At 43.4% G+C, this 11,528-nt stretch overlaps 1 protein-coding gene across 1 annotated transcript; it reads left to right on the forward strand.

Annotated features, from left to right (window-relative positions):
* Positions 1–9,799: 9,799 nt before the first annotated feature.
* On the forward strand, positions 9,800–10,815 carry LOC108154907 (seminase). The gene has a single exon (XM_017285359.2). It carries the CDS (start codon positions 9,834–9,836, stop codon positions 10,608–10,610), a length of 777 nt encoding a protein of 258 aa, XP_017140848.1. The 5' UTR covers positions 9,800–9,833; the 3' UTR covers positions 10,611–10,815.
* The last annotated feature ends 713 nt before the right edge of the window (positions 10,816–11,528 follow it).

Consider the following 11,528-nt stretch of genomic DNA (forward strand, 5'->3'; position numbering starts at 1 on the left):
AATTTGTATTTATTTTAATGCTCCAACGCCCTTGTTTTACAACCCACTTCAAAAGCGAGGAACCACTGCCCCCTCCCGCCTGCTGTTCCTGCTGCCTGCAAAGGAATTCCTTTGAGCTCATGGTCAAATGATTCTCAGATATTCTTTTAATGTTGCACCCTCAACGCCTGGAGCCTGGGCCCGGCTATGCACTAACTTTTGGCGGTTAACCTGGGACAAACACCACGCCGCTCTGGGCGAGATCCCAAACAAATAGCCGCAGGACTCGTACACTCCCCAACCGGCTGCCGCCTGCCACCTACCGCCCACTGCACAATAAACTTTAATGGGCCTGTTCATAATAATAAAATTTCATTAAATTGCCAAAGGAACGCCAAAAAAAAATAAAACAAAAACCTTAAGTAAGAGCCGGAGAGCATAGGCAAATTTTCACTCGAAAAGAAAATGAAGCCAAGTGGTCGGAAAAGGTGGTGGTGGTGGTGGTGGTGGGGTGGTGGTCGTGGCCGACGTGGGGGTGTGCCATGTGTGAAATTCTCTCAGCCGAAACTCAGCCCCTGTTTATCTTTGACCCTTGCCTGTGTTGCCGGAAGGGAAGGAAGCCTGAAACAATTCAATTACGTTGCAAAATGGCTGCACCCATAGCCCCCCCTCTCTCTCTGTGTGTGTGTGTGTGTGTGTGTGTGAGTATCTGAGTGTGATGTGTAATAAAGTTTCATTTTATAGACCTGCCAGCACGTCTGGGCAGCTTTTGGTGACGCCGGAGCCGCAGTCGCAGCCGCAGCCTCAAAAGCATAACTCGTGCCCATCAGACTGGCCCTGGCTAGTCCCTGGTCCCTGCTCCACAGATCCTATTCCAGTCCTTGGCCTGCCCCGGGAGCTCCAGCTACTGCTCCGAAATTTTCACAAGAAGAAAATTGAAAGCATTACTGTGGTTGCTCCTTCTGCTCCTTGTGCAGGCCCCTCCCCTCTCTCTCTCTTTCTCTCTGGCTTCTGTAGTTATTGTATTTTTTGGCCACGAACATTCTTGTGCAGAAGTTTTGCAATTGTTGTTGCATTGCAGCTGTCAAGAGAGGCGCACTAAACACTAAATAAAATTTTAGTTCTCAACTGCGTGTACGCTCCTCTCTCACGCACACACACACACACAGAGCTGCATGTACGCACATGAGATGGCCGCTATGTCCTTGGGCACACACACACACATACACCCATGCATATGTGCCTAGAGTCCTCCTCCTGCGGCCCGCTGTGCTGCTACTCTCTGGCATATTGAACGAAGATTTATTGCAGTGCCAGTGTGTCCAAGTGGAAATAAATCAAATAATTTTCCATGTGGAAAAATTTCAAGCACAAAAAAAAAACGAATCGAGCTGCAAATTAAAACAGGCAAAAAAAAAATACAGAGCAGCAGCCGGAGAAAAAACCAAAACAGAGACGAAAAATGAAAAGTCCGGCAGAAAGTCAAGTGAGGCGCAAGTTCTGGCCCGAAAAATGGACAGGGCTGATTGTGTAATTTACTCATTATACGAGTACACGAACCCTATGTGCATTACGTAAACGATTCTCTGTGTTTCACACGGAGAGTGTGTGTGTGTGTGCTTATTATCTGTGTGTGTGTGTCTGTACACTCAAAGAAAAAGACGTTGGAAAAGTCTGAATTCCCTTACTAAAGGTAAAATAAATAAAATAATCATCAAAAGAAAAAAGTTTTAAATAGAAAAAACAGCTGGAATAGAAATAAACTTGTACAGAAATTTTATAAAAGCTGTTCCAAGAATTCTTATCGCAATAAACTTCCAAAAATAAGATCAAAATGTCCCTGAATTGTTATAAAACTCCAGCCATAAAAGTTCCTAAAATAAGTCTTAAGTAGAGCTTAAAAGTAGGACTCATCCGTCTTGAAATATGTAGGATACAAGAGAAAGTGCTTGATAGCCCTCTTTTTTGTGCGAGTGTATGCTCTGGCTTTTGGCCATGGGCCATCGCTTGCTCTTTTTTTGCATACCAACAACAGGAACTACAAGAAATTCTGCATATGCATGAACCCTGCCCTGAATCCGCTGTATTTTTATATTAGGGCGCAGACACCAAGCGCCCACTGCCACCCCGCTCCCGTTTGGGGCAACCCCTGGCCACATTACCACCTAACTGTCATTGTCCAGAAATTAACGAAAATATACACACAAACATAGGTACACAGAGGAGACCAGACCCCAGGCAGTGCGCTGCCACGGAGAGAAACAGAAACCAGCGAGAAAAGCGAGTGAAAAGAAATGGAAAGAAAAGTTTTGCATTTCCTCGTGCTAATGTATGTTAATTACAGGGGGATTTTCCATGCGGAGGATTTGCATTTTAATTTATGCACCGAAAAATTTGCGTTCTGCCCCACCAGACCCCCTCCCCCCTTCCAGCCGCCCAGCCACCCAGCCAAAGTAGTTAAAAGACGAAGCCAGAGCTGGGAAAAAAAAAACAGAAGAGGGAACGATGTAATGGCCGAAATGAGGAGTTACAGTGACGCAATTTGTACACGTCACAGGTGAGAGTGAGTGCATGCATGTGTGTGTCTGTGTGTGTGTGTGTGTGTGTTTGTGTGGATTGGGGCACTTCATTACAGCGGTGGCAAGTGGACACGCCCCAGCACTGCAGCGGAAATTGCTTGAATTATATTTATTTATAGGCGAAGTACTTGACCCGCTGTGTACCTGACCGCCACCGGGACTAGGTTTGAAGGACCAAAGCAATTAAGACAAGCACATATGACGGTGTTCCAATTACCATAGGTTCTTGAATGAGAACACACAAATAATGCAATCAAATGGACTGCAACTAAAGTTATCGATAGAAAATTAATCAAAGACTTCTACTATTTGCCTGTAATCTTGGTCGACAGCTCACCATTGTTATTCAGATCCTAAATATTGTCAATTATTGAAATATAGAGATGGTAGAGCTTCCATTAAAGGATTCAAATTTAGAAGATTTCAATTACTCACTCTCCTGCAATGGCGATATTTCTTCGGTTTGTTATTCGATTTTAACATTTGTTACACAAAATTTCAAGGAAATTTCTCCTCTGTAGAGCTGAAAAAGTTAATGGGAATGCAGATGATGCTTAAGGTCAATGGAGGATTATTTGTTACCAGTATTCTGCGAGATTTCGATCCAATTAGGAATATTCATCTAGACGAAACGCTGATGATTGCAAAGACCACACGAAAAACCCTATCAGAATGGTAGAAATTCCACGTTAGCAGCATTATCATATAATATTAGGTCTAAACCTTCAGATAAGCTTAAAGCAATAGAAGTTTAAGAACCCTGATTGTGAACAGAAATATACAGAAAGTATTAAACATTAAAAGAGATTTTGATGAGAAATTGGATAGGAATTGGAGGCTCTTTCCCTCTTTCTCCCTTCATAGAACTCCATGTATGTATTTTCAAAAGTAAAAACTTCACTACACAGGATAGTATATTATGCATACTCGTAATTACTAACTTGGCGAATTGTTCGCTGCATCGAAATCCAATCAAAATGGTCTCCAAATTAGGTCGCATTACAGCTGAATGCCTGCCCCTCCTGCATTTAGTATAGCGGCCTCCAAATCGGCATTGAAATTGGAAATTTAATTATAATGTGCGTCAGTTGACGCCGCCTCAATCGGCTCAAAGTTTCACTCACCTACTGGCACTCCAGGGATCGGCACTACACAGAAAATCAGGCACCACCACCCACTCTCTCTCTCTCTATCTCTCGTCTCTCTCTCTCTCTTACGCTGTTCAGTTAAATTAATACAAAGCCCAAGTACATGCACTAATGCTAAGTAGATTCCAGCACAAACAAGGAAAGGCGAGGAGCAGGAGAGATGGAGAGATGGAGAGATGGAGAGGCCAGGCGGCAAAGCCTACGCTAAGCTAGGCACTGGAATTCCTCTACCCAGCCACCCAGCAGGATCTGTGTGTGAATGAGAGAATCTTTGTGTGTGTGTGTGTGGAATGAGTGTATGTGTGTGTGCCGGTTAAGCGTCTTACTCAAGTATTTATGTATTTACATTGCGAATATTTAATGGAGATATGCGCTGGATTACAACTACTTGTAGGAGTGAGCCGCCGAGAGTTGGAGTTCGGGGAGTTAGGCGATGGGGGGATGTGTGAAAAAATGGCACACTCCTCCAGTAACCAAAAGAGAATATTTAAGCAATCAACAACAGGCGGCGTTGCTCCCACTACAAACAAAAGCAGCAGCTAGGAGCAGTGTTTTATTCATTTTTAATACTACATATTACATAACGAGCACCCAGGGTGTGGGTGTGGGTGTGGGCGTGGAGTGGGGGAAAAGTGCGTTCTGAAAGCAGAAGCAGAAGGCCCAGAACAGAACAGAACAGAACGGAACAGAAACAGAACATCTAATAAGCTAAAAGCGAGCGAGCGTCAAAGCAAATGGCAAGGCATACCCGTAATATTCCAATGGCTGCTCCCCACTGGCCTAAGGCAGAAATTATTCAAGCGTTTCTTTAATAGAGAGTCGCCCCAGCGGAAACGAGCCCCTCTCGGGCCCTTTGCCCGCTGCCACTTTCTCGTTCCTTCTCTTTCTGTCTGACTTTTAGCTGGAAACTATTTAAAAAAGCAATTTTTTAGTTAATTAAACGACAAAGACAAGCAAAAGGCAAACAATTTTCCCCTCGCACATTGCACCATTTGGCTTTGGCACAGCCTTGGGCAGACAGACTCCTTCTTGGAGCTGCCGCTGCTGCAGCACTGAAATGACCAGAGGACCAGAGACCGGAGACCAATTTTTGGAAGCCCGACAGAACTTTGCAAATGCCAGCGATCATCGTGCAGCAGAGACTTTCCAAGCAGACATCCTGCTGTGATCCTTGGGCCGGGCAACAAAGTCCATGGACATAAAGAATCCTGAGCATAGCAATCAATGTTAATGAATTTTAATGGCTTCCACAAGCAGCAATCAAGGACTTGCAAGTGCTTTATCTGCTGTGGTCACACTCGACGGCGCTAATGATGTGAAACAACAATTGAAACGGCGAAATGCAAAGTACCTACTCCCTGGTCCGTGGTCCGTGGTTCGAGGTCCTGTTCCGCTCATATCGCACACAAATTACGGGCCAGTCCAGGCAGTGGAGAGTGGAGCGACCACTAAAAATGCGCAACTTTGTAAGCCATTTTCCCCAACCCAACCGAACCATTTGTCGCATTTCGCTTAGCCATTTATTTATTTGTAAACTGCATTGTTTTTCGCCGCTTGCACTTCCATGAGTGGGGCCATGTTGTCCGGTTTCCCATCTTTGTTATTAAGAACGGCGTAATCATAGCTGGATGTGGGGTTTCTTTTTTTTCTTCCTTTTTTCTTCCTTTTTCTTCCTATTTTTTGGTAAAGACCCCCCAATGGGGTCTGGCATGCTCTAATTAAGTGCATTTACTCTAATGAGCAAAAATGGCAGCAGGAGCAGGAGCAGCAGCAGTGGATGTTGCAGCAGTGGCAACAGCAACGACAGCAACAACAGCAGCCAAAAAACTGTCACAGCTCCGTGAACGACGCGACCGTGCGTGAAAACTGCTGGACCTTCAGCTGGCGAGAGGAGAGCGCATCCTGGCCAAGTTTTGTGGTTTCATTTCTCGGAAGGTCGACCTCGTTTAAGGGCTTTCCCCGAAAACCTTTTAAGCACAGACTCCCCGCTCTCTCTCTCCCTCTCGCTCGTTGTGGCCTTTGGGGGGGGTTTCTGGGAGGTTGGTCAGCACGGCCATTTGTCTATGCAAAATTTTGTGACGCTCATTAGTGCAATTTGCATGCATAACGGCAAATAGTAGTATGGCTGCAGACAGATGAGGCCTCCGGACCTGTCCATCCATGCAGCCGTCTATTCCATCCACAACAAATACAGAAACAGATACAGATACAGATACGGATACAGCTGGAGGAGTGCGAGGGGGAGTAGGAGTGCTCTATGCAATTGCTCCTCCTTCCACATTCATCAAATTCAGAGACACAGGCAAAGGCATTTATGGAGCTCCGTTCATTGTCGAACTCAAATATGTAGACTAGAATTTTTGTATCCAACCATGCACATATCCGTATCTGTGAGAGGCAGAGGCAGATACAGATACAGAGGGGCCCATCCTGATTTAGATTCAGATTCGGATTCAGCGACACTAAGTAAACATCAGCGCAGCTGTGCCAAAGGATAACAGCTCTCGTCGGCTCTGAAATATGCAAATGTCCCCGTCCTGTCCACATACTCTCGTATGAGCCTCGTGCGCCTCTCTCTCCCTCTTTTCTTCTCCTCGCTGTTCGATCTGCCATCACATCCAGATAAAACACAAAACATGCCGAATTAGTAGAAAGCAAAACAATCGAAAAAAAAAAAAGAAAAGAGAGGGAAAATTTTTCCGAAAAACCAAATTCATTTTCAATTAAGAATTTTTCAGCATATCGACACAGAATGTGTCCTGTCCTGTCCTGTCCTGTACTGTGCCTAATGCCAAATGCCTGTCTGTCGCTCGTACCGAGTGGATTGCCAATGGAAAAAACATTTCAAATGCTAACTAAATTACGCAGACTTCACATATATCTATCGGTGCACTTGCGTATATAGTTTTTGCGCCATTTTCGCAGTGGCTGCTGATGTTGACACTCGCTCGGCGGCGGGCATATGGCCGGGATGGGTGTCAGAATGTGGTCAAAATGCCAATTGCAAAACAATTGCATTTTGGTTACTTTGCTGTTGAATCCGGAATTTCGATGGCAGCCAACTAACAAACAGTGTGAGAACAGGGCTTCCGTTGACACCACCGAGACACCCTGCCTCCTCCCCCCACCATCCCAATGGAATACGCTACACATTCTGGTGTACATCCAAAGACAATTAAATTCTAGCTTTTCAGTTAAAAGGAAAATATTATACCAGACTCTCGCTCTCACCAGTTTTGGTATTTTTTTTTTTTTGGGAAAGGGCGTGAAATTTTGATATTTGAAATTGTTAGACTCGATTTTCTTTTTGTGCAGTGCGAGTACCAAAAATGGTTAGACGACAAGCAGTTCTGTCATATTCACACATGGCCCAGTGTGACAGACGGAACAAAAACCCAAAAAGCAATTAAATTGTACACTCTGCCATGGCAGCACCAGGCAACAGCTCAGCAACAAAAGACAGCAAAGGCATCAAGCAACAATATTATAACATTTGTCGACTGCGACAAAAACAAAAAAAAAAGAAATAAAATAAAAATAAAACCAGCAACTATATTTTACATATATTCTCGAACAGCCTGAGAGAGAGATGCAAATGCTGAATCCTTTCTTTGCTTTTTTTTTTGCCCACTTGGAATTGAATCCATGTGAGTGACAGCCTGACATGCAAATACGTTTAATTTCAAAAACTAAACTAATAAAAGCTTTGCTGACACTGGAAATCCCTTTTTACCAGGCCAGCATAAAAATACTACTCGTACAAACAAATGGGCAATCGAAATGAATTTCCAGCAAAAGTTGGTAGAACCTATGGGGCTCGGTTCGATTGGAATACAATTTTTGAATCAAATTAGCATACCATGCTTTAATCGAATGTGGCAGTGACATGCATATACGAAAAACCCAGCTCAACTCTTAACATAGATTGCAGTACAGTGGCAAAATACTCGATTGGTTTGGCAACTTTGAGGGCACTTCAACGCCCAATTCAATGTTTTTTGCGGTCGCCCAAACTTCAAGTCTTGTGGGAGCTTCGCACATGAATGATGGAGCATCATGGAGTGTAGCGTCCGTTTAATCAAAAAGCAATTTTCAAGAGCTTTCTCCAGACTGCCGCAACGATGAGTGCGCAGAGAGCCCCACATTTGTTAGCCATTAGAGATGGACAAGGGCAAGTGGTGCAAGCCCCAACAGAAAAAATACAGAAATTTAGAGACAATACCAAAGACGAGTGAATAGATCCAATCCGATCACCAGTAAAATTCTAAAATTTACTAACAATTTTTCACCTTTGACATTCTTTGGACAATTTTGATAATATGTAGCGTGTTTTGTTAGTAGTGATTGCCACTAAAGAACAAATGTCTAAAAATGGGACCATACCAAACAAAAATAAATTTTATAAAATGGAAAATTGAAGAAACATAAAACGTCAACTTTGGCTTGATATATCTTCGCGTTCAGCTATTATATCGATACGAATAAAGAATCCTAGGAGATGGCCATACAATTCTCTTTTCAACTCAATAATTTTTTTGGATATCATAATGGCAAATGCCAATTTTAATTTATAAAAAATATTTGGGGGTATACTGTAAATTCTAAGTATGAGGATGTGATCGACTCCTCCCATTCTACAACCTAATTTTTTACTAATGAAAAGTGCTGTGTAATTATCTGATACAGATTGCGAATTTGTATGAAGAAACACATTAAATCAAGTAATACCAACAAATTCTTCTTCATTTTTAAAAATCCCTGGCCTCCTCTCTACACCTAGAGAAAAAGGAACAAAAATCTGAATCTTTACAAATTTATGTTATTAACTTGTAGCTTGTAAAGTGGAAATATAAAAATTTAAATTATTTCACCTACATTTTGACACTTATATGAAATTATTTGATCTAAACATATTTCATATTTAAATTAAATAAATTTCCAGCACATTTAATAGAATATATTTATTCTTAAAGTGTATTTTATACATTTTTTTAGTCAAAGTATTCTATTTAATTTTACTATGTTTGTACATCTATAGATATGGCTATGCCACTTTTCTCTCAGTGCAATAGCTGGTAGCCTCTGACACTGGGCGTAACGAATGCAGAATTTAGGAAAATTGCAACTCAATGATGCGCCAGATATTTCAATGCATAATGATAAATATTTCGATGAGGCTGGACAGCTCCTTTAAACTACAAGCGAGTGTAAGCGAAACCTTTACGTGATCGGCCCAGGAAGGGAACAACAATACACTCGGGTCCTATGAAAACTCACACACACACACACACGCTCGCAGGGACACAGAGAGATGCCCAGAGTCATGCTCTGCCATAGAATACCATTAGTGGGGGAGGGGATGTCTCTCTCAATCTGGCTGTTAAAATCGGCAACGCAACAAAAGAAATCGCACACTTCAACATTTTGAATTTGTAAAAGGATATTTTTCACATTATAATAAGAAATGAGACTGGAGACGCGCCTCGCATGCTGTGCGGCTGCTGCTGCTGGGGGAAAACCCAACCCTCAGCAGCCGCACACTTTAAAATGCAGAACAGCTGAAAAATCATATAAACACAAATAATAAAATCGACAATTTGGTAAGAGGCGCACGCACACACACAGCCAAACGCGCTTAGATGCGAGTATCTGTGTGTGTCTGTTTCTGAATGCGTAGACATACATATGTGTGTGTGTGTGTGTTGCAATGAGCACATAACCGCAAATGTACTGGCAACAAAACGTGCCGCGATTTCCTAAAAAGACCCATGAAAATGCTCCAAGGATACAGATATTTCCCAATCGGCCCACAGACTCCAAGCTCTGATGGAAAAGTCCCCTCGTAGTCGGCCGCAACCTCTTTGGGCAGTGATTGTACTTGTGCGACCCTCTGTTCTCATCTTAAAATGATTCAATTTTATATACACTTTTCATTAAGATAGTTTGTTGTTAAGCTAACTAACAGTTAGCTGTTCGTATGGCATATGACATTTCATACCATATAATCAGCTTTTCGTTACCAGACACAGAAACGAATCAATTTAGAGGCACACCACGGTAACGGAGCCATCAAAATGGAAAGTTTCTCCACTTGAAGCGACAGTTTTTCCATTAAAATTAGCTAAACATGTTTGCCCTGGTTTGGCTGAGTCTACTAATCCTCGCCAGAGCTTCGGAAGATGAGGATCCATCGCCAAAAATACAGCCAAGAATTTTCAATGGGAAAGAAACGGGCAGCGGTAGCCTTGGCGGCTTCGGTGTCCAGTTATTCTACCTGAAGAAGCTCATCTGCTCGGGCACGATCCTGTCAACGCGACACATTCTGACGGCTGCCCACTGCTTTGACGAAGGGAACCCACAATGGTTCCATGTGGTGGCAGGCTACACTAACCAGTACGAGGGCCACACGAAGACCTCAATTAAGAACGTTCTCATAAAGATCAAGATCCATCCCGAATATCAGAAAGTTAAGTTCATAGCCGACTTGGCCGTGGGCAAGACTCTCCTACCGTTAAAGAGTAATCGCATTGGCTATGCCAAAGTCTGTAACTCCCAGCTCTATCCTAAGGAGTTTGTAACCGTCGCCGGGTTTGGGATCGATGGCCGATCCGGGCTCGGAGTCCGCAATAGACTGCACACCATGCGAGTGCCAATCGTGGAAAGAATGGCCTGCGAGCGCAGCATTGGCCGCACCCTTCCGCCCAACGTGATATGCGCCGGCGGCTATGACCATCGCACCCTCTGCGACGGCGACTCTGGCGGGCCCCTGCTGCTCATGGAGGAGGTGTGCGGCATCAGCTCCTGGACGTATCAGTGCGGGGAGTCCGACAAGCCCGACGTCTACATGAGTGTCAAGTTCTATGCATCGTTTATCAAAGAAACAATGCAACAATTGGGCTACTAAAACAATGCTCGTAGAGCTTCGGGGCAGGGGCTGCTGCATATTGCACCCCCAATAAAAACTGTAATTGCTATATCCCTACAGAAAACAAGAAAAAGGTTTACGATCAGCAGAAATATATAAGCCAGGTAGACGACAGTGTTCCATGATGAATTTCCAGACATTCCTTGATCCAACGGGCAATAAAATTCAACCGTAATGAGGAAAATTATAATGATTCTGTGGAATTTCCATCTGTGTATGTGTATGCATGTGTAAGTGCATGTGTACTAATCTCCTAGATTTTCCAGAGCCTGATTAAATGTAATGTAGCCATGTCAAGTTCTACACGTGCATGTCGCATGTAGAATGAGGCGCTCTTTGCACCTACCTATCGTTCACGTGTCATCACCTCATTTCTTGCGCTCCCGCTCTCGCTGCTGTCCAACCGAGCGTGAATGGAGAGGGCAAATTGCAGCGTTGGCGCCCGCAACGACACCACACACCGGCAAATCTCAGCAGAAAAGAGTGGAAAGCCAGAAACAACAAGAAACACGCAAGCAATAAAGATGTCTCATCGGGCAGCGGGAGTGGGCAAGGCAAAAATTCCGCCACTGCACTATGGTCCGAACGACCACTTTTGCTGGCCAAAACCTAATTTTTAAAAGTCAAAACTAAAACCTGGTTTTGATCACTTTGCATTACAAAAAGATTGGCCCTCAACCCAACTGTTGTTATTGTAAAGCACTTGAACGCACCGACGCACAACAAAAACTTGAACGAACGCCGAGACCTGATTAAATTTTTGTGATGAATCTTAATCAGTCGGGTTTGTTTTTAATCATTTGTTTTGAGTTGTGAACTGTATCTAGTAGTTGTGATGTCTGTGTAATTGTAGGTTAAAGTGAGTCATTCAATATGTTTCATCTTGTAATAAAAACT

Source organism: Drosophila miranda, chromosome 2, assembly GCF_003369915.1.
Source record: "Drosophila miranda strain MSH22 chromosome 2, D.miranda_PacBio2.1, whole genome shotgun sequence".
In the NCBI taxonomy this organism is placed as follows: domain Eukaryota; kingdom Metazoa; phylum Arthropoda; class Insecta; order Diptera; family Drosophilidae; genus Drosophila; species Drosophila miranda.

Coding starts and splice junctions, on each gene's coding strand:
- LOC108154907 (XM_017285359.2), top strand. CDS start 9,834: ATGTTTGCCCTGGTTTGGCTGAGTCTACTAATCCTCGCCAGAGCTTCG.